The following is a 27,080-nucleotide window of genomic DNA, read 5'->3' as shown; positions in this document are numbered from 1 at the left end:
ATACCCTATTTATATAATTATTTTTATTTTTATTTTTTTTAAATAGTCCAGGGCACATTCTTTTTTTTTTTTAATTTCATTTTATTTATTTATTTATTTATGGTTGTGTTGGGTCTTCGTTTCTGTGCAAGGGCTTTCTCCAGTTGCGGCAAGCGGGGGCCACTCTTCATCGCGGTGCGCGGGCCTCTCACTATCGCGGCCTCTCTTGTAGCGGAGCACAGGCTCCAGACGCGCAGGCTCAGTAATTGTGGCTCACGGGCCTAGTTGCTCCGCGGCATGTGGGATCTTCCCAGACCAGGGCTCGAACCCATGTCCCCTGCATTGGCAGGCAGATTCTCAACCACTGCGCCACCAGGGAAGCCCTATAATTATTTTTAATCGAGATGAAATTCACATAACATTTACCATCTTTTTACATTTTTAAAATATTTCTTTATTTATGTTTGGCTGCGTTGGGTCTTAGTTGTGGCAACGCGGGGTCCTTCGTTGTAGCGCGCAGGCTTCTCTCTAGTTGTGGCCCACGGACTTAGTTGCCCTGTAGCACGTGGGATCTTAGTTGCCCGACCAGGGATCGAACCCGTGTCCCCTGCATTGGAAGCATGGCGTCTTAACTGCTAGACCGCCAGGGAAGCCCAACATTTACCATCTTAACTTATACTCCAGTGGCATTTTGTTCACTCATGATGTTGTACAAGGAGCACTTCTATCTAGTTCCAAAATATTTCCATCCGCCCCAAGAGAAAACCCTGTAGCCATGAAGCACTCAGCCCCCATCCCCCTCCCCAGCACCTGGCCACCACCGATTCACCTTCTGTCTCTAGGGATTTGCCTCCTCTGGACTTTTCCTAGAAACGCAATCGTACGATATGCACCCTTTTGTGTCTGGCGTCTTCCACTCGTGTTTTCGAGGGTCATCCACATTTTTGCGTGTGTCAGCGCTTCACTCCTCCATAAGGCTGAATCGTGTCCCACCCGTTTATTACCTTTATTCTACAGGTAATGATTGACAGCTGCAGGTATGGAGGGCCGACGCTGTGCCAGGCACTTTGCAGGTGCGTCACTTGTTTCTTTTATTTGTTCCACTTATTTTTGCCCTAGTGGCTCCCGCTGTGCAGAGGAGGAAGCTGAGAGCTTGAGGGGAAAAAGGACCCTCCCAACGGGCACACGGCTGGTTAGTGGTTACGCCAGGGCTGGAACCCCGGTGGTGTTTGATTCCCAGGTGCTGACAGCTTGAGGAAAGTGGGCAAAGAGGGCAGCGGGCAGAGGCCCAGAGAAGCCCAGATGGGGAAGGTCACCGACATGGCATGTGACAGGGGCCAGGGGAGGTGAGGTGGGCCCCGCCTGCAGCTTCTCCCTCTCTGGCCACTCCCCGCTGCCCCTCCCCCCCCAACTCTCCGCCCCAGCCGGCCAGCACCCTGCGGACCCGTGGGCTTTACCTGCCTCCACTTGAGGCCACGTGTCTCTGCCCCTACCCCCCACTGCAAAAGCTGAGGCACGAGGGGTCCGCAGCAGCACAGGCCCAGGCCCAAGATGGTGCTCTGGGGTGACGGCTCCCACTGTTACCTTGAGTCTCCACTTTGCTCCTGACCTATGCCCAATGGCCTGCACCCTGTGTGTGCGTTTTGGCGTTAGGCTGGTGACATCATGTTATCTGGTTGGTCAGTCTTCCATCCTTCGCACATGTAGTCTGTAAGGGGATCATCCAGATTCTAGCTGTCCTCCAAGCCCCACCTTCTCTATAAGCGCAGTCCAGGAGCCTTTCCCGCTCTGACCTGCTGCCCTGCGACGCTGGTCTCACGGCTCGCTCTTCTGCAGACCTGCGGTATTTGGTTCAACGCTGGGAAGTCCACTTTTTGCACAACAGAGTTGAATATTGGCAAATCGTTCAACGTGCTTCGCCCTGGCTCAGCAGGTATCCTCGCATTTGCTGACTTTGGTTTACATCAGAGGTTCGCAGGCTTGGCTGCATGTTAGAATCACCCTGGGGAGCTTTTAGAAACACCGGTGCCCGGGCTCTCCCCCAGGCCAAGCAAGTTAGACTCTCCCGGGTGGGGCTCAAACCTCAACATTTTTCTAAAGTGGGCCCCGTGACTCTAACGCACTGTCAGACTGGAGGGAGGCGGGGTTTGCATGTAAATGTCCTACTTCCCCAAGAAGATCGTGAGCGTCTTGAAGCCTTGTCTGGTCCTCTTGCTCAGAATGTGCTGTCTCGCTTTCCTAAACGGGGTTCTTTTGAAGCCCCTCCAGAGCTGCTCCGCAGGGGCCGCAAGACTGGGCGGGCCTCCCCTCTCACTCTTTCTTGCTGCCACCTGGTGAACTTCACATGCCCTTCAAGGTCCAGCTCCCATGCCACCTCCTCCTTTATTCCTGCTCCAGGGCTGGGCTACAGCAGCAAGCCAGCGAAACCAGAACCCTTCTCGCACAGAGATGATTTATTGAGCCCCTTCTCCCTGCCAGACACCATACCCCGAGAGGTACCAGGTGCATCTCCAATACACACCTGGGGCAAGTGAAGCTCAAGGAATTTAAGAATGTTGAAGTTGTGTTGCAAGTTTGTGATGGTAGATTCCAGCCTAGTTCTGTTCGACTCCCAGGGCCTGGCTGCTTCTGCCACCCTACACACATATTTCCTGTGCACCGAGCACCGTGCCGAGCTTTCTGTGGGTGATACTGTATTTCTCTCCTGCTACCTTTATAGAACATTACGTTGGCTGTGAACTTGTCTGATTCTTGGGTCAGACAGGAGGGGAGGTGGAGCGTGGTGGTTAAGAATGAAGCCCTGGAGCTGTGCTCCCTGGGTTCAAATCCCAGCTCTGCCCTTACTAGCTGTGCAAACTTGGGCAAGATACTTGACCTCTCTGTGTTTCAGATGCCCCATCTGTAAAAGGGGGTTGATAATAGTAGTTTCTATTCAGGGAGTAGTGGGAGGAGTAAGGAATGTAGTAAAGTGATTAGAACCATTTGGCTGTGAGGTGTTTGAGCAGCGATCTGAGTCTTCCCCACATCCGTGTGTCCAGAGTTAGTACGGAGTAGCCGTCAGTGGTCAGCGTTGTGAGACAGCAGAGAGAAGTCAAGGTCCTAGTAATCGTCTCTCAAAATCACCAACTGTTGGCTTTTTCTTTTAAAGATTAAACACCTCCGCAGCCTCCCACTCCAGTCCCTTGGGGCTTCTGTCAATGGGATTGGAGTTTGAGACACGCTTTGTATCCCTCTCCCTCTTTTCTGCCACCCGTGCCCAGAGCCTAGAGGGCAGTGGAGTGGAGATGCCCCCGGGCATGCCCGCGATGGGCAGGGAGGGAGAGTCCCTCCACACTCCTGCCTCTGCTCACACCAGCCACCCCTCCTCTCGACGCTTCCGAAGCCTTCCTCCCCTCCCAGCCTCTACCCCTCTGGCCGGCCTCACGAAGCCTTCCTGGGGCGGTGTTCCAGACGACACCCACCCCTCCCTCTTCTGAATGTCTGTAATAACGTCTGTGTTTGGTACGGTGATTTTATGTATCCATTCACCCACTTTATCTTCACGCAGTGAGGTGGGCACGGCATTTACCACTCCCCCCCTCCCCGCCCAACTTTCAGCAACCGTGGAACTGAGTCTGGAAGAACTCAGCAATTTGCCAAAGTGACACAGTCTGGAGTTTAATCCAAGCTTCTGCCTCGGGCTCTCAGCTCTTTCTATTAATAATTGACGTCCTCACAACACCTGTTGTCTGTCTCACGCTTTGGGCACTTGGCACGCGTGGGCTGGCGTTGAGAGCTGTCTTTCCATGTGCGTGTGTGTCGATACCTGCCTTTCAGAAGCTCCTTGAGGGCAGGGACTGAATGACATCTCTCTGTATCCCTGGGGCCTGGCAGGCATCAAGTATCAATACACAGCTGTCTCCCCTACATTTTCGTTAAGTAATCAAGCCCCTCCCCTGGCTGTCATTCCCTGGCCTCCACCCGGTCCCTCCAGCTACGTTTGGACAGAGTTGAGTTTTCAGGTGACCAGAGGAGGGACGGTAAGACGTCAGAAAGAGGGAGGGGTCCCCTGGACACAGGTGGGTTGGGTGGGCTCCCCGAGGAGGGAGCTCCTCTTACTTCTTGAAGTTCTTCGGGGGCAGGATGTTGCCGTTGGCATCGAGTAGGGGTGCCCTGACTTCACTCCTCAGCTTGAGCTTCCCCACCTCTCTCAGTTCCTTCACTGTCCTGAGAATCACCTGGTGCCTCCTATTTGCGTCCAGAAAGAGAGGAGTACAGGAGATGAAGGTCAGAAAGCTGTTTTGACCCATCCAGGACGGAGGGGGCACGGGGGGCTCTGCCGGGGGGCGGCGGTGGGCCCTGGAATCCGTCAACCAGCGCCAGACGTTGCTGTCATAGGGCCTGTCAGGCCTGGAGGGGAAGGCGGCCGGCAGATGTCCCACATGCAGCCACGTGTGGAAGCCCCAGGTGTGCTGGGCCGCATCCTTCCCAGGGCAGGCCAGTCGATGACGTACCTTGGCCTTCACTTCCATGCAGGGTGGCAGCTTCAGGGCCAGCTGGTGGTAGGCTTGCCGGGTGAAGCCGGGCAGCTCCGAGGACTCCCTGGGGAGGACGAACTCGCGTTGAGCCCACGTGCGGGGCGTTGGGAGGGTCTCGTGGGCGTGGACCATCTAGGGAGAGACAAGGGAGCCTGAGAGCGCTCTGCCTGTCTTCCGCTGGAGAGGACAAGCTGCCAGCGGCCTCCAGACCCGGATTCTCGTCAGGGCCGGGTGGCCGGGGGGTGGGGGGCGGGGGGCGGGGGGGACGTTTTCTCGGTTCCTGCCCAGAGCGCGTGGCCGCTTGGTATGATTTGCATGCATCCTCATAGACTGTTCTCTGTGCATCTATCAGGTTTTGTTTTCCCAGCCTCTTTCCTCAACTGACATTTTCCCTCTCGTCACTCTGCCTTCACCCATCCTCCCCATCCTGGTGCTCTTCTCCAGGCACATTGGGCTGAGGTAGTGTGAGGGAAAACGCCCCTTCCAAGCAGAGTGTAGAAGGGAAACCATTCTCCAGGGAACGGGGCCAGTGCTTTTCTGCCCAGGCTCCTCCCGTCCCCCGCTTCTCTGTCGTTGGTGCGTTTCCCTCAGGTCTCATTAAGATACAATCACGTGTAGGAAGCATCCAGATGTGGGTTCCTTTCCTTTCTGGCGCCCCGCCACCCCCCCCGAAATAAACGGTGGCAGATGATATATACTTGACACTTTGCGAAATACTTATCCTCATCTCATTTAACCCTCACACCTTGCGAGTAAGTGTTCTTGTTGCATCTCAGAGATGCAAGAAGCAAGGCACGTGAGGGTGAATAACTTGCCCACGGCACAGAGTGAGGGCAGCAGAGCTGGCACTCAGGCTGTGCCACTCAGGACACTAGGCTCCTCCCAAATGCCTCTGCTTCCCACCTGCCCCTAGGACTTTTCTGATCCTCAAAACTCACCTGTTCCTTGGGCCCAGTCCCCTAAGTCATGTCTACACACACACCCCAGGGGTGGGTCTGGATGTCATAACCGGACATTTCCTCTCCTCTGCCCTGAGCTCCGTGTTCACAGGGTCATAGGACAAGGGTTCACGCGCCTGGAGCTCTGCTGCCCGGGAGAAAGCATGGCCCAGCCTGGGGTGGGCAGGGGGCAGGCAGGGGCTGGGGCTGGGGACAGCCCCTCACCCAGTGTGGTACGGAAAGGTAGCTGCAGAGATGCGGCCCCGCCCCCTACCTTCAGGAAAGGTTCTCTGACGCGGGATGGGTCACTCTGCCCTCTGGGTGATCTCTGCAGGTTGCTGGCCATTTTTCTGGGTTTCCCTGCAGGAGCGGCAGCTTTGTAGGGAAGACCTTCTTGGCAGCATTGTTTGCTGCTGGGGTTGCTATGGTGATGCTTCCTGGGTGGACACACAGGCCCTTACCTCCCCCTGGGAGGGCTCACCAGTCCCTCGGACCCTGGCTGCCCTTCAGGTGAGGCAGGTGGGGAATAGGGCTCATAACAGGAGCTGCTTCAAGGTGGGGGAAGAAAAGCAGGGCCGGCTGGCTCCCAGGCCTCAGGTTGGGGATGGAGGTGGTCATGAGGCACCTGTAACTGGGCCCATCCTTCCCTAATGTTGGTGGGCGGGTGCCCCTGGGTAGGCCTTTCTTCAGGGAGCCCTGGAAGGCCTAAGTGACCCAGCAGGTTCAGAGGTCCCCAAAAGAGGCTGACTGTGCAGGCCCGGCACTGGGAAAACCGCCGATTGACTGCTGAGTTGGGAGGACGGACGTGCCAGGGCCAGGGAGGGAGGTGACCGGGCCACAGCCCTTTGCACTCTCCTTCCGGGGCTCCGTGTTGGCTTCAAGCCTTGCATCTTCCCTGTCACAACCATTTTCATCGTCACCCACTTTCCTTCCCAACCCCCCTCACGCCGTAGGGACCAGACACCAGCACGCCACAGACCAGCATGTGCCCCTGGGCTTTATTGAGTAGGTAGTTAGTGTTTTGGAGCTGGGGGCTGTGCACACGGGCAGCTGGGGCCCAGGGCGGCTCTCTGCAAAGCTGTGGTGCCAGCTCCGACAGGCCGGCAGACGGGCCAGCCGCCCTCCGCCTCCTAACTCGTCTCTCTGGCATGATCGGGGGCCTTATCAGAGAAACGTCTCTTGGGCACATCTGGGAACCCACTCTGCTCCAGGTGCCTCCGTGCCCCCGCCCCACTCTTGACCCATAATAAGAGACCCTTTCTCCAGGATTTCTTCTCGCAGGAAAGCTGACTTGGAAACGTGGGCAGGTGGGAGGCAGGGGCAGGAGGAGGGCTGCTGGCAGGCAGACTCGCGTATCGGGGCGCCTACAGTGAGGAACCCTCGAGGGAGGGGCCTGGAAGGAAGCGTGCACTGCAGCCCTCCCTACCACAGGAACCGAAAGCAAGTAACAGAAGCAAACTGAACCTCCTCGTTATCCTAGCCCCCTTCTGGCAGTCTCTAGATAATGATCTAAGGAGATAGGTTTACATTTATAATTAGAGGATAATTAGGAACATATACACCATTTACAAGGGCCACCCTGCCCGGAGCAGGGAAGGTGGTGGGTGGCCAGGCACAGACGCAAACAGTCGGGGGGGGGGGGGCTCCTCATGTCTTTTCACCCTTGTGTTTGCTGTTCCCACCCTCAGCTCCTAGTAGGGAGGGAGGAATCAGATGCTCTTGGGGAGTGGGTGGCACGGAGACTGGTCACCAGGACCTCGCGGCTTGCAGAAGGCCCAGTGGCGGCTCTGGCGTGACGCCTGCCTTGGCGTCACCAGGCCAGGCGGGGCTGGAGGAGCAGACGGCCCCTGCCTGCTGTCCCGGCGCAGAGGGCTCGGAAGGCCAGCCCCACGAGCGCCCGGAGAGCCGCCGGCTTGAGCGGTGCGGGCCCGTCTCTACCGCAGCTCGGGGATGAACTGAGCCCAGCTGGTGTCGTCGGAGCCCAGCAGGTCCTCCTCCAGGCCGGGGAAGCTGATGTCCAGCAGTATCTTGCTGAGGCTGTCGTTCATCGTGTCCAGGACCAAGCCTTCCGTCAGAGAACGGCTGGCCGAGAGGCCGGCAACCTGCGGCTCGGAGGAGCCTGGCCTGGGGACCTCCGTATCTGAGGGGGGACAGCCGCTGAAGGGGTCAGCGGTGATGTCAAAGGGCTCAGAATTGAGGAGCTCTCGGGGGGAGTCAAAGAGGGGAACGCTTTTCAGCGGGGTGGTGCTGAGATCTGCCAGCTCCAGTGAGTCCGGCAGGGGCCCAAAGGCACCCTGGGGGGTTCGTACGGGGCTGAAATCGAGCCCCCCCACTTTGGCCGGGGGCGTGAGCCTCCAGGGTTCGGGGGTCACGGGGAGGGCAGATTTGCTCGGGGTGGAGGAGATGGGCAGCATCTCCTTAATGGGTGTCTTGAAAGGCCCGCCCTCCACCTGGGAGGAGCCAAGCTGGGAGGCAGGCCGCGAGGACCCTGCTGTGGCCTGTTGGGACGCCCCGGGGCCCTCGGAGAAGAGCAGCTCCGGCTCGTCCAGACAGGGGGGCAGGAGGTGCTGTTTCCTTCGAGACCGGCTCATCTCCCTCCTCTCCCTGCGTTTGATGACAAGCAGGTCAGAGACGCAGCGGGCTGGGGACCTGGGCCCGCTGTAGGACTTCTTGGGCCTGGGGATGGGGGAGCGGGACGAATCCTCCCAGGCGGGGGACGATTCCTCCTTGACAGATGGGCAGGGCGAGGGCCACTCTTCCAGGGGCGGGCTCTCGACTTTGATGGGTCTCCCTAAGTGTGGCGTTTCCTCCCCAGGCTGGACTTCTTCCTCCTTGATGGACTGGGCTGGAAGCAGAGGAGACAGCCCTTCTCCAAGGAGGAGCTTCTCCGCTTTCACTGGTCCTGCCGTGGGCAGAGGGGCGACCCCCTCGTCCGCGAGCAGCACCTGGAAGGGAAGCAGGTTAAGGTGAAAGCCAGGTCTGGAGATTCAACCAGGCAGCAGGTGGGACACAAGTTCATGACTAAGACAAGTGACATACTGGTACTGATCCTCTTTTGTCTTTTTAAAGTCTTAAAGACTATTAAATATGAGACTATATGATGAAGGTGGTAGTTCAATTCTGGGGGTAAAGGACAGAGCGTTTCCTGGGCTTCCCTGGTGGCGCAGTGGTTAAGAATCCGCCTGCCAGTGCAGGGGACACGGGTTCGAGCCCTGGTCTGGGAAGATCCCACATACCACAGAGCAACTAAGCCCGTGAGCCACAACTACTGAAGCCCGCGTGCTTAGAGCCTGTGCTCCGCAACAAGAGAAGCCACCGCAATGAGAAGCCCGCAAACCGCAACAAAGAGTAGCCCCCGCTCACAGCAACTAGAGAGAGACCGCGCACAGCAGTGAAGACCCAACTCAGCCAAAAATTAATTAATTAATTAATTAAAAAAAAAAAAAAAAAGAATCCGCCTGCCAATGCAGGGGACACGGGTTCGAGCCCTGGTCTGGGAAGATCCCACATGCCGCGGAGCAACTAAGCCCGCGAGCCACAACTACTGAGCCCACGCGCCATGACTACTGAAGCCCGCGCGCCTAGAGCCCGTGCTCTGCAACAAGAGGAGCCACCGCAATGAGAAGCCCGCACACTGCAACGAAGAGTAGCCCCCGCTCGCCGCAACTAGAGAAAGCCTGCACACAGCAGCAAAGACCCAACGCAGCCTAAAATAAAATAAATTAATTAAAAAAAAAAAAAAAGAAAGTGTGTAATACAATCCCATTTTCAATGCTGTGTGTGGTGTGTGCATGTATAATATGGCTATGGCGATCGGTGTATGCAGAGTATACTAAGAGCATGAACAAATGGGAGAAAGCATGCTAAATTGTCAACATGGCTTATCACGGGGAGCAGGGGAGACATGGGTGAAGGTGGGGCGAGGGGAAGCAAAAAGAAGAAAAGGAGATGAAAAAGACTGCATTGAAACAAAAACAGTGTACATGCTACAATCACATGAATGCATTTATGTAAAATTATCTATGCTGGTAAAAATAATTTTATGTATATTAAAATGATATTTTTTAAATTAAAATAACAAAAGCAAAAACAGGGACTTCCCTGGCGGTCTAGTGGTTAAGGCTCCATGCTTCCACTGCAGGGGGCATGCGTCTGATCCCTGGTCCGGCAACTAAGATCCCGCATGCTGTGTGGTACGGCAAAAAACCCCCCAAAAACCAAAAAACCAAAAACAACAAAACAAAACAAAAACAAAAACAAAAGCAAACCCAAGGCTCTTTATCTGGAGCCCCTGCCACTTCCATCTCAGAGAAAGGGGCACAGGGGCCCTTCCTGTACTTGCTACAGGCCAGCCTCTGCTCACAGATCCTTCTCTACAAAATGGCAGGGTCTTAACTCACTGTCCTCACCCCTCGAGCTAGACCACTGATGCTCAACCAGCAGGAACTCCCCCCAGGGGACATCTGGCAACACCTGGAGACATTTTAATTGTCACACCAGGCGGTGCTCCCGACATCTGGTGGGGAGAGACTAGGGACGCTGCTAACACCCTCCAGTGCACAGGGCAGCACCCCTCCACCCCCAACAGAGAATTATCCAGCCCTAAATGTCAGCTGTACAGAGTCTGAGAAGCCCAGAGCTAGACTGGCCCATCACTATACCGTTGTTACTGGGGGCCTCCAGGGCACGCCCATTACAAAGCCTTCTCCAGGGACCTCCCTGGTGGTCCAGTGGTTGAGACTTTGGGCTTCCAGTGTAGCGGGTGAGGGTTCGATCCCTGGTCGGGGAGCTAAGATCCCACAGGCTGCGCGGTGCAGCCAAAAATAAAAAAAAATAAAAAAATAAAAAAAGGCCCTCTACACACCTGTTTGCTGCCCAAATCTACTTTGTAAAGCCTCCTTCCCTTGTGAACTCTTCCTGAACCGTCCCAGCCCATCTGTTATAATCACCCTTGTCTGAACTCTTATAAACTCATCAGTCACATGTGGGCCTTCCAACATCCCTTACATCATACAGCAGGTTCCTTTTTAGCTCTTATAATGCTGTTGCATTTTCCTAGGTATCGGTGCCTTGTCTACCAACTAGACATATAAGCTTCTCAAGGGACACGTGGCAGAATCTGTAATTGACTGGAGTCTCTGCTCAGAGAGAACCCGAGGCACTGACCTTGGGGGCGATGCGGACTCGCTTGCTGTGGCGGGCGAGCTCCGAGCTCATGAGTGAGGCTGCCAGGGGCAACGGCACCTTGACCGAGGGCTGCAGCACCAGGGACTGGTTCACTGGGAACTGGATGGGCACCAGGTACGAGCTGACCCGCGGCAGCAGAGGCTTCATCTTCCGCCCTGGGAGGGACCGGGAGGGGTCAGGAGCAGGGTCCAGGGACAGGCCCCTTCCAGGCTATGGTATCTTTGCTCTCCTCCCCTGGGCTGGGACCCCCGAGTCTGCTCCCTACAGGTGCGCCCCCCGGAAACAGGCTCCCCCATACTAACGTGCGCCCAGGGGGAGTTCGGTTTTGATGGCCACGTTCCGGCGGAGCTCAGGGTTGGGTCGTTTCTGCTGCTGTTTGGGGCAGAGAGGGAAAGAGACCGGGTCAGAGACGCAGGGGGACAAGGCAGGCGACCCCACCAGCTGCTCCAGTACCGGGCATGGAGCGAACCGACTGCCTGGCCCTGGGCAGGTGGTGGCACAGACACACGGCAGCGGGCGGTCCTACCACCTCATCCACGTGTCCTCACCCCCGGGATGCAAAGCATGGAGCTCTATGAGGGGCAGAGAAAAGCCAGGTAGAGAAGTGAGAGCAAAGACGGCCGCCCTCCAGGCCCGTGCCATGCACCGTGGTCACCATCTTGCAGGGAGACTATGGCGGGTCCTCCTGCCACGCGCCGCTCTGCTTAGGGCACCGTGATGAGCCCACGGGAGCGGGAGGAGGTGGCGGTCACGTGTCCTGAACACCCAGAAGCTCAGGTGCTCTGCGTTCAGGGCTGGCAGGCACCCAGCCACAGGCTCCCTTTCCTGCTAATGTCTTGTCCCTGTCACCGAAGCCATGCTGAGCGTGGAGAGGAAACAAGGCCGAGCCCCGAGCGGGAGGGAAAGAATCTTACTGATTCCAAGTGCTCGGGCGATTGTGGAGACCCTGGGTCCAGTGGCTGGTGGTGGTCAGGCATCGTGGGAGAGAAACGAGACGAAGTTACCACCGGTGCAGTCAAGCTGACCAGACTGGGCAAACCTATTCCTGATGGACGCCGAGGGCCACCCTCAACAACGGTCCCTCCCAGGAGAACGAGGGCAGCTAGCGGCACCCTTATGGGCACTCTGAAACTCCAAAGCAATCGCTTCTGACAAGAGATCCTGGAGGCTTCGTTTCTGCTCTCCGGCCTAAAGAAAGGCTTTTTAAAAACCAGGTTTCCCAGACTTTCTCTGTAAGAATCACCTGAGATTCTTGCTAAAAACACATATTCCTGGGCCCAACCCAGGCCTTCTGAGTCAGAAGCCCCAAGAGAGGGGCCGAGGAAGCTGTAGTTTAACAAGTGTTCCAGGCAGTTCTCATCACAGGGCAACAGTGCCCAGGAGGTCCTGCTCTGGGACCCGAGAGTCCTCGCCGTGGCCGTGGCCTGGTCTAGCACAGCAGTGTGCTATCCCTCACGGGCTGGCTGGCCTTTAACTCCACCCTGATCGGATAAGCTCGTCCCAAGAGGGCTTCTTTCCTTTTGCGATGGATCTCATGACCTCCAACACTGGCCCTATTTGGACAAAACCAGGATGCTCACCTTAAACACCTGGTCCAGTGTCAAGTAGCGATTGGCACTGGGGTGAATGGTCCAGAAGGAGACCTTGCCGTTGGCAGACGTCTCGCGGACAAACATGTCGTGGAGAGAGAGGTTGTGGCGGATGGAATTCTGAAAGTAGAGGATGCCACTCATCAGCTACTTTGGCTTTGGAAACACCACCGCCGATGTCCCCCAAGGAAATCAGGCCCAGGCTTTGTGTCCCTGTAACCTTGCCTATTGGCAGCTCCTGTGACACTCCGCATGGCAGAGCTGGCAACCTGAGCCATCAACCTGTCTGTCCAGTGGGGACAGAGACTGGGGCCATTCCTGAGGTGGTGATGAAGCAGAGACCTGGACAGCTGTCAGGGGCTGGGAAGGAGGAGTGAGGCTGTGGGTGATAACCAGTAGCCAGAGAGGCGAGTGAAGAAATTATGATGCCAGGGAGCTCCCTGGCGGCCTAGTGGTTAGGATTCTGGGCTTTCACTACTGTGGCCCGGGTTCAATCCCCGGTCGGGGAACTGAGATCCCGCAAGCCGCGTGGCATGGCCAAAACAAAAAAAAAAAATTATGATGCTGGGGAATTCAGTTGAGGTGAGTGTGAGGTTAATTGTCCTGCTGTGGGGAAAACAATACAAAAGCCCCTTGGTCTGGGACAGAGCATCTGTCGGGGCACCTACGCTGTGGCTCTGAGTCCCGTGTGAGCCATGGCTCCCAGGCATCTGTGTTCCCGTGAGCAGGAGGAAGAGAAGATCCCCGCCTTCTGGAGAAGAGATGTGACTTTATAGAAGGTGAATCTTTGGATCGTGAGGCTTACAGATTTTGTTTTTCATTAATATCTTTTCACAAAGCTACTTAGTCACTCCAGCTGCTGTTCAGCGCAGCACAGAAGTGGGCTCTGTGCTGCACTGAAGAGTCTCCGTCAACCCAGGGTAGCGACAGATGAAGTGGTTACAGGGCTGTTAGTGATGATTTCGTCTGGATTCGGCAGGATCGAGTCCCAATCCAAAAGATACGGTTGTTGAAGGTTCTAGCATCCTTGGCACTTAACTGCTCCCTCCGCACCAGACACAGACTACTGCCCTTCCGTGTAGACAAACTATCGGGCCGGACTGACCTTGACTGTGGCTGTTACAGGACACGGTACCTTCCAGCCTGGCTTGGCGATGTGCTTGAAATAGGGGAAGTGGTCCTCGATCCAAGTGTAGATGTCTTTCAGGGTCATGCGCTTCCTCTCCGTGCTGTTGATGGCGAATTGTATCATGGCCATGTAAGAGTAGGGTGGCCGCTCAGACACGGAGTCCGGCCAGGATGCCGATGCTCCCGGGGGCCCCTCAACCTGAGCGTTCTGAGAGGCCAAAGGGAAAGAGAAAGAGAAAAGGCAATGACACGGAGAGTTCACAAGACCTCCCCCGCCCCACCCCACCCCAAAGAACATCCCCTAGAGAAACATTTTATCCCATAGAATTGCACTGGAAACAAATCATCTAAGACCACTATTCCACAGAATAAAATTTTAGGGTTAGGAAGAATCTTAGAGGTGATCTAATCCAGTCTCCAAACATAGAACCACTTCTCTGTCATCCGTCATTTTTTTGAAGATATTGCCCAATAATAATTAGAAGTCCAGTCTTTGTCAGTTGAAACCTCTCAGGAAAGTCTGGGTACATATTATGATTCTTAAAGCATCAACTGTATGTTAAAACTACACACGTTTTTCAGACCTGAGCGTCGAGGGACCTAGGTCTTAGTCTGATTCCTACTCCTGATGTGATGTGAATAAACCCATCTCCTTTCAATGGCACAGTACTAAACCCAGTGCTGACGGGGTACAGAGTGAGCCAGAGGAGTCTGCCCTCAAGGAAATTCACAGATAGGGGTGAGGGAGGTTGGGGGGAAGATCCCAGGTAGAAAGAGAGCTCCAAATTATATAGGATCACACTAAGTGAGTGCTAATACCAGAACTTGGAAATTCTACTCCACAGGCCACTTGATTTCCCTTCTTAGAAATTCCCTGTTCCAGCTCTGACTGCCCTAGTGAGTGACGGGACAGTTCACCTTAGCCTGACTCTGCTCCAGGTGACGATTCTCCTTTTCCTCCACCTCTTGCTTGATGCTGCAGGAGCCCAGCCCATCGGAGGTCATCTTTCCAAGCCACTGGATGTTGGTCAAGCTGTTGTCTAGCGTGCAGCTGGCTGCCTCGCCGCCAGCTACAGGGGAAACAACCCAAGACGCCGCTTAGCTGCCTGATCCCGAGCCCCGCAGGCCCAGTGAAGTTGGCAGTTAGGGATCACCTCTGCCCTGAGGGACAGGGAGCACTTGCTGACTCTGCAGTGGCCTCTCGGGTACTCTGCCCCATTAGGATTTCGGGAGAAATCCAGGAGCACGGTTGAAGTTGCATTTCAGTCTGAGCCACACTGAGCCTCAGAGACCAGTCAAGGCAACCTAACAAAAGCATGACTGAGCATCTCAACAAAGAAAGTCACTTTTCCTCCTCATGCTTTCTCCTTCATTAAGATGGAGAAAGATTCCTATTTCCTTATGTGGTCAATGCAGAGGATAACTAGAAACGATAAACAAATCCTTTTCCAATGTAAAGAAGGGAGTAGAAATGCTAAATTACATTGCAACGCCTTTGACAGTGCCCAAAGGATCCGGGTCAAGGTTTTAGGATGAAGAAAGGCAAGGCTTTCTCCCGGTTGGGGCAGACGCCTGTGTGTCCTAAGCATCAGTGTGGCGGACTGCAGTCCTCACCACCAGAGAGGGAAGGCTGGCTCCTCACCCCTTTGCCTTACAGACCACGTACCACAGTTCTCCCATCTCTGCCCGGGAAGGGCTCCAGGTGGTCTAGGAAGATTCACGTCCTTGGCTGCAGACTTTGGTCCCAGGGTCTCGGTGATCACTTCTGTCCTCTTGGGATCACTGCTGGTTTGGGCTTGAGGCTGGGGTCCTGGAGGGCGAGCGGGAGCTCCCCCGCAGCTGATAAGGATGAATTTATTGGGCCCACTGCTGCCACTCTCCTTTCCTTTGGCAGTCAGTGCTGTGATGATGCTCTGGATATTGGCATTCTTGGGGACGGCCACCACTTGGGTGTTGGGCATGGTCGGGTGGTTAACGATCTTGATCCCGGCTGGAAACTTGCAGGGGTTGGACTCTGCCACCTCCTTGGAGGCCTGCGGTTGAGCAGGCTCTTGTTGGGCAGGGGGCCTCTTAGGCTCCTCTTCTGATGTGTCACCTGGGGCATTCTGAACAGGAAGGGGCAGCCTCCGTCTTTTGAGAATCAATGGCCGACGGGGGCTGGTTTTCATTATGAATCTGTGCTTTCACTCTCCATTGAGAATGACCAGCATGGACCCTGGAAAGCGCAAGGGGCAGCAGGAGGTCAGAGGCTTATCAGGCTGAGAAGGAGGTTCTGTTAGGGAGGGGTCTTCCTCATCACATGACCGGGAGCATGAGCCCGCAGGCCCAGGTGAATACTCCTTGGGGCTTTGTAAAGACCACAGACAATAAGGAGATGAGTTCTACTGACAAAAGTTAAAACTGAAGCAAACAGAAGAAATTCAAAGGGGGAAAGTGGGATTAGGTTGGCTGTAGGTCAACATAGTCAAAGCTCTAGGAGCTTAAGGATGTTTTGGGAATTCCCTGGCGGTCCAGTGGTTAGGACTTGGTGCTTTCACTGCCGAGGGTGAGGGTTCAATTCCTGGTCAGGGAACTAAGATGCCACATGCCGCGTGGTGTGGCCAAAAAAGAATGTTTAGCTACAGAAATAAATAGGGAAGCTACAAAAATGTGGAAATGTCTCTTATTTCCTACTGTAACACAGATCACTTGCAGTGACTGTCGGGACGGGAACGCTGGAATAGGACAGCCTGACAAGACTCTGATCCCATAATCCATTCTAGCGTAGACCACATGTTTTTTATACCATTTTACTTTATAAATTAAAGGATCTGAGCCCACAGGATCAGAGGAAAAAGGCGGATTGTACCATTATTGTCACACCACTGAAGAAATCATCTTCCAGCTCACAAGACCTCAGATAAGAGGGAAACTGCTCTACTCAAGGCCCAGGGTAATGCTAAGGGGTGACATCATTTCACGGGCTATTATCCTTGCCTTTCTTAAAAATACATTTTTCTTTTACAATTTGCAAACTATTTATATAGTGACATTTTAGTACTTGCATGTGCTTATTCATATTTTGACTTTCTAAGCATGTTACTGTATCGCTTAATTTCTCTTCCAGAACCAAGACTGTTATCCCTGTCTCCTGACTAACAAACTGTGCTATCTTCAGTGTGCTAAGGTGGTTTTGTAGTGTTAAGGAAAACTGTTTTATCTTTTAAAAATTGTGTTTTTTGATTTTAACAGATCTGTGGAATACTCTACCATTGTGTGAAGTTGTGAAATTCTACTGAGAGGTACTCTGAGGGACAGAGGAATGGGCTGTCCCTTTTTTAGGATATCTGCCATCTCCCTAAAATTGATTGTCACACTCGTCTGACATTTGCCATTTGCTTAGAATCCACAGACCCTCTCCACTCTGCCTCCTTTTCCTGTATATCTAGGTTTCCTCTACCTTCAAATCTCAGTTTTACTTCCACCTCTTATCTCTTCCGGCCTCCCTCCCTCCACCCATCAATCAGTAGATACTAGTATTCGCTCCCCACCCGCAAAAGATATCTTCCTGGTCTAAAGCTTAATTTTCCCTTCTACTCTGACCAGCCTCTTGCTACCACTGCCAACACCCTCTAGCCCGGAGACTTCCGGAGCGGCTCCCGGGACTCACCCACATCCAGACCAGGGCTAGGCTGCGGGGGTCTCCGGAACCCGGGGGAGGATCCTGGGAAAGGGCGGAGTGGAGGCCTAGAGGTGAGAGCAACGGGGTTCAGGGGAGTGTGCAAGCAGGTCGGCCTCGGCTCCCAGCGCAGTAAGCTCAGAGGGACCCCAGCCGCCGTCTGCCGGAGCAAGCGGGCCGCCCCTCCTCCCGGGGGAAGGCCGGGGGCGCTCAGCGGGAGAGATGAGGAGGGCCGGGAGGCTGGATGCAGCAGCGCCGCGCACCGTCGCCAGCCCCGTCCGGAGCCAGCCCTCCGCGTCCTCCCGGCCCCGGCCTCTCGCACGCCGCCCACTCACCTCGCTTGCACCGCCGGACGCGCCGGCTCCGGGAGGCTCCGCGCTGCTCCCACCTGCGGGCCGGGCCGCGACCCCGGCTGCGGGGCGGGGAATCCCGGGATCCCGGGAAGGGTGGGGGGGGTGGTCCCGGGCCGGGGCCGGGGGTGGGGTCCCGCTCTGAGGCTTTCAGTTTGTTCCGCTGTTTGAAATTGGCGCCGGCGGAGCGTTGCGGTCACGTGACGGGCGTAGCCAATCAGCGCCGGCCCTGTCTCTGCGTTCGGCCGGGACGCCGGCGGCGGGCGGGGCTGGCGGGCCCGGCCTGGCTGTTGAGGAGGGCTGGGCGGCGGCGGGAAGGGCAGGTGAGGCAGCCCTATCGGGCGGTTGAGGCGGACGGAGCGGCTGGCGAGGCAGCCCAGCCGGGCGGGTGAGGCGGGCGGAACGGCGGCCTCGTCGGGCGGGTGAGGCGGACGGAGCAGGGTGCGAGCTGGGCGGGCTGGTCGGCGGCGGCGGGTGAGGCAGACTGAGCGGCGTGCGGGCCTGGCGGGCGGGCGGGCGGGCGGATCGGCGGCGGGTGAGGCAGACTGAGCGGCGTGCGGGCCTGGCGGGCGGGCGGGCGGGCGGATCGGCGGCGGGTGAGGCAGACTGAGCGGCGTGCGGGCCTGGCGGGCGGATCGGCGGCGGGTGAGGCGGACGAGGCGGGCGGCTCGTGGGGAGAGCGCAGGAGGGCTCCGCGGCGGCGGGGCGCGGGGGACCCCGGGGACAGTGGGGACCCCGGGCCGCCCCGGCCGGCTGCGCTGCGCCCGCCGCCCCCGGCTCTTCCCACCTCGCTGGTTCCTCTCTGGGGGGACTGTCCTCCGTTGACCTCCGACCAGCGACCGTCGCGGGCCCCCGAGCGGCCTGAGGGCTCCTGGAGCGCAGTTACGACCTCGTTCAGGTTCCCTCCTGAAAAATTATTCGCACACGGTGAACCCCGCCTCCACCCTGAATCTTCGAGTTTTGATCTCCTCCCGCCCCGCCCCCCGCAGTCTTTTCTTTGTAGTAAAGGACTTTATCTACTAACTTAGTCAACACGTTTAGTTGAGCCCCTACCATGTGCCAGGCCGCGCTAGGATGCATGCAGTGGAAGACGGGGTCTTTCTCCTGCGCTTACGGTCTGATGGGAGCAGAGAGGAGCTCAGACAGATTCGCAGCGAATTGCTTATTTAAGCAAATGGAGAATTTATTTATTTATTTATTTATTTTTGGCTGTGCTGGGTCTTCGGTTCGTGCGAGGGCTTTCTCTAGTTGCGGCAAGTGGGGGCCACTCTTCATCGCGGTGCGGGGACCGCTCTTCATCGCGGTGCGCGGGCCTTTCACTATCGCGGCCCCTCCCGTTGCGGGGCACAGGCTCCAGACGCGCAGGCTCAGCAGCTGTGGCTCACGGGCCCAGCTGCTCCGTGGCATGTGGGATCTTCCCAGACCAGGGCTCGAACCCGTGTCTCCTGCATTAGCAGGCAGATTCTCAACCACTGCGCCACCAGGGAAGCCCGCAAATGGAGAATTACAGCTGCGAAGTGATAACTTAGAGCTCAGGGATAACTTTATGTAAATAAGGGGATCTTGCCTTAGGTAGGTGAGAAAGGCATTTTTTCTTAAATAAATAAATTAATTTTTGGCTGCGTTGGGTCTTGGTTGCTGCGCGGGGGCATTTTCTCTAGCTGGGGCGAGCAGGGGCTACTCTCCGGTTCGGTGCGCGAGCTTCTCATTGCCGTGGTTTCTCTTTTTGCGGAGTGTGGGCTCTAGACCGCAGGCTCAGTAGTCGTGGCGCACGGGCTTAGTTGCTCCGCGGTATGTGGGATCTTTCAGGACCAGGGCTCGAACCCGTGTCCCCTGCATTGGCAGACGGATTCTTAACCACTGCATCACCAGGGAAGTCCCAAGAGAAAGGCATTTCTGATGAACTAAAGCTTCGTCTGCGATCTGAAGCCTTTATGCAAACACGGGAGGGAGACCCTCCAAGCCAAGGGAATGAGGTGTGCAGGGCCACGCCGTAGGAGGAAGCGTGGGCGGCACAAAGGCTGAAGAGTATCTGAGGGGTGTGAGCTAAGAGACCTGCACTGGAGTGTGTGTGAGATGAAGCTGGAACCAGAGCCACAGGACCTCAGTCACCACTAGGAGTTTGGTCCTTACCCAAAACTCAAAAATTTTAAGCAGGAGTGTGAATCAAGATCAGATTTGCAATTTAAAAAGGTCCCCCTGCAGGGGGTGCCAGAGGTTAGGGTAGACCAGTTAGGCTATTGCATTTCCCCGCCCCACCCCCCACCCCGGTCAGAACTGTTGGGACTTGAAGGGTGGTGGAGAGAGAGGGAAAGAGGGGTCGGGTAAGATTATTTTTCACAAAGGAGGAATGCTTTTATCAAATTTTGAGTTGAATAAGTCTCAAAAAATAGATTGCCATTGATTCTGATCCCACATTTAATACTGAAGTGTCACTAAAACCCACAAATCTGTTTTTTTCCCCAAAGTATAATTGACGTAACACATTATGTTAGTATCAGATGTACAACATAATGATTACCTATTTACACCTCAAAATGATCACAATAAGTCTAGTTACCATCTGTCACCATACAGAGTGACAAAAAACTTTTTTTCTTGTGATGAGAACTTTTAAGATTCTCTTGGCAACTTTCAAATTTGAAATACAATATTGACTATAGTGACCACACTGTACATTACATCCCATGATGTATTTATTTCATAACTGGAAGTTTGTACCTCTTGACTCCCTTCATCCATTTTGCGCCCTCCCCCCAACTGCCCTCCCCGAGAGAGGGGTATTTTTGAAGACATGTTTAAGTGGTAAGATTGACAGGGCTTGATGTTGGGTTGGATGGTAGAGGGAAAAGGTAAATTTCAAGGTTTCTGGTGGCATAGCTGGATGAATGATGATACCATTCCCTGAGCAAGGGCCCTGGAAGATGATCACTTTTATGGAGGGGGGTGCAGGGGAAACGAGCATGAATTCAGTTGTAAATGCTTTGAGTTTGAGGTGCATTTGAGACATCTAGTTGCTATCGCGTAGGCAGTGGAATATTTGGGTCCTGAGTGTGGAGAATTCTAAGGCAAATGTAGAAATGCTTGACTTGTGTACTTCCAGGTGTTTATTGACATGTCAGCAGACGATTGCCTGGGAAAGGCGTATAGAGTGAGGAAGGCTCCAAAGCCCAGCCAGAGGGAGAGGCCACAGTAGCAAAAGGGGCTGACCTCTAGTTACAGCAGAAAGAAAGAGGATGGATGCAGATATACTGAGGTTTGTGTGTTTGCCTTCTGGAAGATGAGAGTATTTCCTTTGATGTCTCCTGTGTTCTTTGTGAAGTAGGAAGTAAGACGGTTGGTTTGGAGAGAAGAAGAGTTCTGAAGTTTTAAGACAGTGGGAGGGCTTCCCTGGTGGCGCAGTGGTTGAGAATCTGCCTGCTAATGCAGGAGACACGGGTTCGAGCCCTGGTCTGGGAAGATCCCACATGCCGCGGAGCAGCTGGGCCCGTGAGCCACAGCTGCTGAGCCTGCGCGTCTGGAGCCTGTGCCCCGCAACGGGAGGGGCCGCGATGGTGAGAGGCCCGCGCACCGCGATGAAGAGCGGTCCCCGCACCGCGATGAAGAGTGGCCCCCACTTGCCGCAACTAGAGAAAGCCCTCGCACGAACCAAAGACCCAACACAGCCAAAAATAAATAAATAAATAAATAAATAAAATTAAAAAAAAAAAAGATTGAATCTATAATGTAATACAATTATTAAAAAAAAAAAAAAAAAAGACAGTGGGAAAGTTTTAAGATAACCTTTGTGGAAAATGAGTTGATCAAGGACACAGTAGGACTGCTGAACAATGTGGCGTCCCCAAGAGGCTGGGGACTTTGAGCAAGGCGTGAACTTCAGCACTTCTCCCTGGAGCGGTTGTTACCACTGTCATCTCCCCGCTGGGCTCCTGCAAGAGCCTTCCCCCTCGCTTCTCTGCCTCCTTTCTCCGTCCCCCCTCTTCCCAACCCACCTTTCCTACAAAGCACCTAGAGCTATCTTTGAAAAGTATAAATCGGACTGTGTTACTTCCCTGTCCAGAGCCCTGTGGTGACTTCCTCTTGCACTAAGAATAATTCAGCCCAGTCCTTACCCTTGCCTTAACCCTGTGTCTCGTGAACTGGCTTCACCTCCTACCGCTCTCCAGTTCAGCCATGCTGACCCTACTGCTTCTTGAACAAGTCAGACACATTCCCATCTTGTGGTCTTTGCACTTAACTGTTCTCTCAGTCTGGGATATTCTTTCTCACATCTTTCTCTTGTCTGCTTGTTCTCCTTTCTTCATTCAGGTCTTTGCTGAAATATCATTTTTCAGATAGGCCTTCCCCGACGACCCTGTCTCAAGTAGCACTGGGTCAGCTCAACCCCTTACACCGTTTCACTTTTCTCTGTACCTCTAATCACTTCCCCACTAGATGTAAGTGCCATGAGGTCAGGGATTTAATTTTGTAACCTGCTATATATTTCTAGCACCCGTAACAGTGCCCAAAACACAGTGGGCACTCAGTAAATATTTGCTGAATGAATGAATGAACGAATGGATGTATTTATTCCCTGTGTTCTCCCTAAAATGTTTGTTCCTTGAGGGTAGAGGCTTTGTCCTGATTTCTCTTTACATGTATCTCCACTGCCCAGTGCCATAAACCAGAGTACGTTGCTCTGCTGTCGTTGGCTGAATGAAGGGATCATGCTGTATAGTGGAACCAGTCTGCCCTGCTGTGTGCCTCTCCCTCCGGGATGCCCGGTGGCACCACCCATTCACCTCTCGACTCAAACTTCCGTGCCACCAACCCATTGACAGAACTCTTATTAAAACTGATCTGGGGGCTAGACCCACTGGACGCGTTCTCAGACTTGTTATTCCTTTGTGGGTCCTGTTGGCCCTGCCTCGGCCTCCTGCCTCCCACCTCTGCTGACACCGCCCAGGCTCCAGCTTCATCGGTTCTCAGGCAACACAGTAACCTTCTAACTGGTCCCCCTGCTTCCAGGGCACTTGATCTCGCCTTTCACACTGTTGCCTGGATGATCTGTCTAAAAGACAAAAGCAAACAAAAACCAAGTATGGCACGTAGGAGACAACTGAAAACTTGAACACTGAATATTTGATATTTACTATTTAAGGAATTTACACATATAAATATATATTAATCTATATTATATAAATATAGTATATAAACATGTATATTTATATGTGTTAGTTGTGTTACTAGGAATGATATCATGACTGGGAATATAGTATTTTCAAAATAATAAAGGGGTAGGGGAAGTGGATGGGGTGTGATTGGTCGTGGGTTAATGGTTGTAGCCGGGTGATGGGCACATGGGAGCTCATTATATTGTTAACTATTTTTTTGTATGTTTGAAATTATCTGGGGTAAAAGTTAAAAAAAAAAATCCAAGTGTGATCATATCCGTCCACTCGAAAATCTTCAATGACTACTTAGACCACAGTCCAAACTCAGATGGTCCACCTGGTTTTCTGCCCTGACCCTGACACCACGTCCCGCCTCAGTTCTTGCCTTTTGTCTTTTCATGCCTTGTGTCCAGCTCCGTGGAGTCTGAGTCCCTGCATTCGCAGTGCTCCTTCGTGTCTCTGCCTTTGTGTGCACTGCTGCTCAGCCTGGAGTGCCCCCCCTGTTCTTTGGCTTTTCCTAGCCCTTCTATACCTAGATCAGGTATCACCCTCTCCGGAAGGGCTCCCCCGGGGGAGTGCAAGGGAGCACTGCTCTCATTATTGTAATTGTCTGTCTCCCTCTGTTAGGCTCTCAGCTCTTTGAAGACAGGGGCAGTCTGTGTCTCTACAAGTGCTTGGCACCCAGTAAATGATCACGGGATAAGTGGTTGGTTATTCATCTTTAAACTCCCAACACCCAGCATGGTGCTTAACACGTGCTCGATAAGTGTTCACTGAACGAATGTTGTTGAGTGTGAAACTACTGTGTATCGCCTTGGTGGTGTAGGTGTAGGAAGCTGGTGTAGGTGTACCACCCCACAATCTTGGGGTAGGGCTGCTGGCTGCTAGCAGAGTCGGCTGGCAGAGTGTGAGGAAGAGCTGGGGAATCAGCAGATTTTCTCCCAGCTTTTGTTTCTTCTCCGCAGGCATGGGTTGGAAGTGGAGTCTCTCCCTGGACCTGACGACAACCAGCATCATGCAGTTACTAACTGCTCTTCCCTCACCTATTGATGCCTCCCAGGAAAAAACGCCGCCAAATTTCCCAGAAACCCCAGCTGCTATTCTACCAACAACCACTGGAGGGCCCCAAACACTGCTATGAGTCTCCCCAGCTTCCTATCACCCACACTAGACAGGTGCCCAGCAAGCCCGTTGACCACAGCACCATCACTTCCTGGGTAGGCCATGGGATTCTTGCCTTGACTTTTCCTCTGCCAGGCTTCTCACACTGCCATGTGGAGACTCGTGGGTGCAGGGACAAAGAGGTGGTGTACTCCTTCTGTCTGTCCTCAGCCATGTTCTCTGGCTTATCTTTTTTCCTGAGTTCAGACTGAGGCGTGGGTTGATTGGAATTGGAGTCTCCCCCGCTCCACATTCCTCTGTAAGAATTCAGTATAAAAGTTTCACTATCCAGTAGCTGGGTGAGAAAGCCAGAGAAATGTCAGAACGAGTAAAAAATGAGATTGTTCCCTGAGCTTCATGTGAGAGAGGTGGAGTTTTTAGCTAAGTACTCTATTTACTGTTTAAACGACCAAACGTTGAAGAAAAATCCTAGAAATAGCATATGTTCTATTTTGACAGATTAAAAGCCCTGGGAAGAGAACATAGCTACGGCATGTCAGGGAAGTAGTGTCGCAAAAGAGCCAGACAAAAGCCTAAGAGTGCTTAATAAATGTGCTTTGCCCACAATTGCTGGGGAGAACCAGAGCCCTGGCTTCAGGACTGGGGAAGAAACATAAATGTTAGAATCCTGTTGATGAGGAATGAACATGTGAACATGTATTGAGTCCTCACTATGTGCCAGGCCCCCTGCTAGTTGCTTTCCGTGCCTGATCTCACTCCCGGTTCTTTCCTTCAGCCCTTCGTCCTTCACGGGGCCTTCTTGGTGCCAGGTGCTCTGCTAGGGCTGGGGATCAATGGCGAATAAGACTGCTGGGCCCGCCCTCAGAGTTGAAAGATAGACAGTTAAGCGTGTTGCAGCCGTATGGTGTGATGAAGCGAAAGAGGCATTGTCCCCTTTCTTGCACAGGAGGGAACTGAAAGCCAGGGAGATCGAGTAACTTGCCCAAAGCCCGTATCCCTTGGATACTGTTATCCAAATAGACAGCTGCTTTTGTTTTATGTCCATTGCTGTTATGGGCCCCCATTTAGGATTCTGGTCATGGAATGCAGTTTCCTTAGGTTTGTATTTGGTAGTTGGCTCTCTTCACTTCTTTTTTTTTTTTCTTCTTTTGGAATCCTTAGGTATCACCTCAGTTTGATACAACAGCAGAAAGCTGGTTCCCAGTCAACCGGAAACATCATCACCGAGACCAGGCAAGGCGTTCAAGTCGAAAATCTACCAGCTCCAAGTTTCCACACCTAACATTTGAGAGTCCACAGTCTTCTGCCAGCTCAGCCAGACCTGGGATCCCCCTAATCAGGGACTGCCCCAGTCAACCAGAAAAGGACATTTCTGGAAGGCCCTTGGTTCCCATGCTCAGCCCCCAAAGCTGCGGGGAGCTGTCAGCACATGCACTTCAGAACTTCCCTTATGTGTTCATTCCACCGGATATCCAGAGCCCAGAGTCCTCAGGGCAGGGAGGGCCCATTCCCTCGGAGCAGAGGGAAAACAGCCTTCCCAGCTGCTCCCTTCACACGAGCACGCCCAAGAGCCCAGAGCCCGGGCCTGTTCTGGTTAAAGACACTCCTGAGGACAAGTACGGGATAAAGGTCACGTGGAGGAGGCGACGACATCTGTTCACTTACCTCAGGGAGAGGGGGAAGCTGAGTAGAAGCCAGTTCCTTGTGAAAAACTGACTGGGTTTCTCGGACATCCGTGGTCTCAAGAAATTGATTGCTGGAGTCAAAAGGGAATTGAATTCCCAGATTTGCTTTTTAAAATATCTTGTGTCATAAACAGTTTTTAGTGTCATCAACAGTTCACTTCGTATTTTCCTTGTATTAGCTGTTTAAAATTTTTAAATATCTTATAACTGTTTAAAAAGTCTGTAAATAAATAAATGGCTGCAGAAAGTTTTTAGAGAACCCTGCTTCTGTCACTAATGCAGTAGTACTGCCCCCTCTACAAATGGTCTTTCTTAATTGTTCCCTTTAACCACTACTTATTCATCCTTTTAAACGCCTCATTCCAACTAATTCATTCCACATGTCTGAGTACCGACTCAGTGACCGCTTCCTCTGTGACCAGATGCATGGAAAAACTCGAAGCAAACTGTGACTTTTAATAGTTGAGCTGCTGTCTCTGCAATCTTGGCTCATCTGCTGAGATGGCTGGATGAAGAAAGGGCAGCAAGCTTGTTTTAATGAGTCAGTGGTACCAGGGGAGATAAAGGGGACATAGTTAAGTTACTTAGGGTTACTATGTTTTCATTTTTTGTTTCCAACTGTAGTAATCTATAAATATTAAATAGGGTGGGAAAATGATTTCTTGTAACTGTTTAAAATGTATGTAAATAAATTTATAATCTTTCCAAATACTACTTTTTATTGGAATTCATGCAGAAGGACTGCCTGGTCAACAGAATGTCTCAATTTTCCTTCCACCCATGCAAGTAGCAGCTCATTCAACTCCATTCCGTCAGCCTTCAGAGCCTAGTCTGTGTCAGGTCCAGCCCGAGCTAGACAAGCAGGGATTATTTATTTTAAAGATGGGGATTTGAGGCACAGATAACCGTGTTCGGGGTCACACAGTGAGTGGAGGCTGACCAGAGAAAGCAGTGCTCGGCTCTCCTAGCTTGTGCCAAATTTTCTGCCTTTTAGAGGCTCAAAACCAGTGTGGGGACAACTTTGGCCTCGGAATGGAACGCCGCAAAGTCAACACGCGATGAGTTTTGACGGGATGTTCTGTAGGGACTGTAATGCTGCTTATAAGTTGGGAACAAGACTTACTGGGTCCGATAGCGGATCTCTTTATGGGATACTGATGCTCGAAGACGGCCGGTAGGCTTCTGAGGGCGGTAGACGGAAAAGATCGTCAGGCGGGTGTGCAGGACAGGTCCGGGGACGCCCTAAAAGCTTGGGCTGGACTAGGGGAGGGGGCGCAGACGCACTTGGTTGGGAAGGACTGCCGGGGCGAGCAAGTGTGGTTCCGGGAAGGCCTCGGGGTCGGGAGGGGGCGGCCCCCAGGAAGCGCCCTGGGGGGGGCCTCCGCGTATGGACCGCTGGGTGAGGGCTGCCTGGGCGCGCGGCGGTTACCGGGGGCTGGGCGGCTCCTCCAACCCAGCTGCGCGTAGCAACCAGTGCGCAGCAACCCGTCCGTAGCAACCCTCCCGCGGCGCCGCCACCGCCCCTAGCAACCCACCCGCGGGGGCGGTGGGGAGCAGCGGGCGCGCGGACCAATGGGTGCGGAGCGGCGGAAGCGCGGCGGCCAATGGGCGGCGGCGACAGTGCGAGGTGCGGTTGCGGGGCTGGGCCGCTGCGCCAGGCTGGCCCCCGGCGCCCGCCGTGCGGGTGTGGACGAGGTTGCTGCTCTCGGGGCGGCGGGATGGAGGCGTCGCGCTGCCGCCCGGGGCCCCGCGGGGACAGGTCAGGAGCGGAGGC

At 53.9% G+C, this 27,080-nt stretch overlaps 4 protein-coding genes and 1 long non-coding RNA gene across 13 annotated transcripts in view; 3 read left to right on the top strand and 2 right to left on the bottom strand.

Moving 5' to 3' along the window:
• The first annotated feature begins 1,025 nt into the window (after positions 1–1,025).
• LOC130709243 (uncharacterized) lies at positions 1,026–16,263 on the top strand. The gene is made up of 3 exons (XR_009009752.1): positions 1,026–1,052; positions 1,816–1,912; positions 16,146–16,263. It is a non-coding gene; the product is annotated as an uncharacterized LOC130709243 (long non-coding RNA).
• TEX52 (testis expressed 52) lies at positions 4,056–5,890 on the bottom strand. Its single transcript, XM_057557041.1, has 2 exons — positions 5,709–5,890; positions 4,056–4,628 (listed from the first exon to the last, which is right to left on the bottom strand). The coding sequence occupies exons 1-2, from the start codon at positions 5,778–5,780 to the stop codon at positions 4,074–4,076; spliced, it is 627 nt and encodes a 208-aa protein (XP_057413024.1). The 5' UTR covers positions 5,781–5,890; the 3' UTR covers positions 4,056–4,073.
• FOXM1 (forkhead box M1) lies at positions 6,417–17,761 on the bottom strand. Its single transcript, XM_057557036.1, has 10 exons — positions 17,332–17,761; positions 16,988–17,064; positions 15,005–15,553; positions 14,257–14,408; positions 13,346–13,546; positions 12,202–12,330; positions 11,536–11,580; positions 10,924–10,993; positions 10,601–10,776; positions 6,417–8,379 (listed from the first exon to the last, which is right to left on the bottom strand). The coding sequence occupies exons 3-10, from the start codon at positions 15,504–15,506 to the stop codon at positions 7,369–7,371; spliced, it is 2,286 nt and encodes a 761-aa protein (XP_057413019.1). The 5' UTR covers positions 15,507–15,553; positions 16,988–17,064; positions 17,332–17,761; the 3' UTR covers positions 6,417–7,368.
• RHNO1 (RAD9-HUS1-RAD1 interacting nuclear orphan 1) lies at positions 17,588–26,015 on the top strand. 4 transcript variants are annotated; one of them, XM_057557038.1, is made up of 3 exons: positions 17,588–17,669; positions 23,465–23,716; positions 24,783–26,015. In XM_057557038.1, exons 2-3 carry the CDS (start codon positions 23,549–23,551, stop codon positions 25,335–25,337), a joined length of 723 nt encoding a protein of 240 aa, XP_057413021.1. In that variant the 5' UTR covers positions 17,588–17,669; positions 23,465–23,548; the 3' UTR covers positions 25,338–26,015. The 4 variants fall into 4 exon arrangements, with proteins under 4 accessions (XP_057413021.1, XP_057413022.1, XP_057413023.1 ...); XM_057557039.1 differs by having other exon boundaries at positions 17,645–17,768; XM_057557040.1 differs by having other exon boundaries at positions 17,647–17,734.
• A 919-nt stretch (positions 26,016–26,934) lies between these two features.
• The window catches only part of TULP3 (TUB like protein 3), a 37,175-nt gene continuing 37,029 nt past the window's right edge, over positions 26,935–27,080 (top strand). For 3 of the 6 annotated variants that reach the window (XR_009009729.1, XR_009009730.1, XM_057556708.1), the window contains exon 1: positions 26,935–27,065. Coding sequence is in view for 1 of the 6 variants with exons in the window: in XM_057556708.1 (XP_057412691.1) it covers positions 27,025–27,065 (41 nt within the window). In the remaining 5 variants the exon portion in view is untranslated. The remainder of the gene's footprint in view (positions 27,066–27,080) is intronic. The other 3 variants (XM_057556709.1, XM_057556710.1, XM_057556711.1) reach the window with 2 other exon arrangements.

The sequence above is a fragment of the Balaenoptera acutorostrata genome, chromosome 11 (genome assembly GCF_949987535.1).
Source record: "Balaenoptera acutorostrata chromosome 11, mBalAcu1.1, whole genome shotgun sequence".
NCBI lineage: Eukaryota > Metazoa > Chordata > Mammalia > Artiodactyla > Balaenopteridae > Balaenoptera > Balaenoptera acutorostrata.
This window is presented reverse-complemented; position numbering and strand designations above follow the sequence as displayed.

Coding starts and splice junctions, on each gene's coding strand:
- TEX52 (XM_057557041.1), bottom strand. CDS start 5,780: ATGGCCAGCAACCTGCAGAGATCACCCAGAGGGCAGAGTGACCCATCC. Junction 4,629..5,708: donor TCAGAGAACCTTTCCTGAAG/GTAGGGGGCGGG, acceptor GTCTCTCCCTAG/ATGGTCCACGCCCACGAGAC.
- FOXM1 (XM_057557036.1), bottom strand. CDS start 15,506: ATGAAAACCAGCCCCCGTCGGCCATTGATTCTCAAAAGACGGAGGCTG. Junction 14,409..15,004: donor GCAGAGATGGGAGAACTGTG/GTACGTGGTCTG, acceptor TTTCCCCTGTAG/CTGGCGGCGAGGCAGCCAGC. Junction 10,777..10,923: donor CGAACTCCCCCTGGGCGCAC/GTTAGTATGGGG, acceptor GGTCCCTCCCAG/GGCGGAAGATGAAGCCTCTG.
- RHNO1 (XM_057557038.1), top strand. CDS start 23,549: ATGCCTCCCAGGAAAAAACGCCGCCAAATTTCCCAGAAACCCCAGCTG. Junction 23,717..24,782: donor ACAGCACCATCACTTCCTGG/GTAGGCCATGGG, acceptor TGGAATCCTTAG/GTATCACCTCAGTTTGATAC.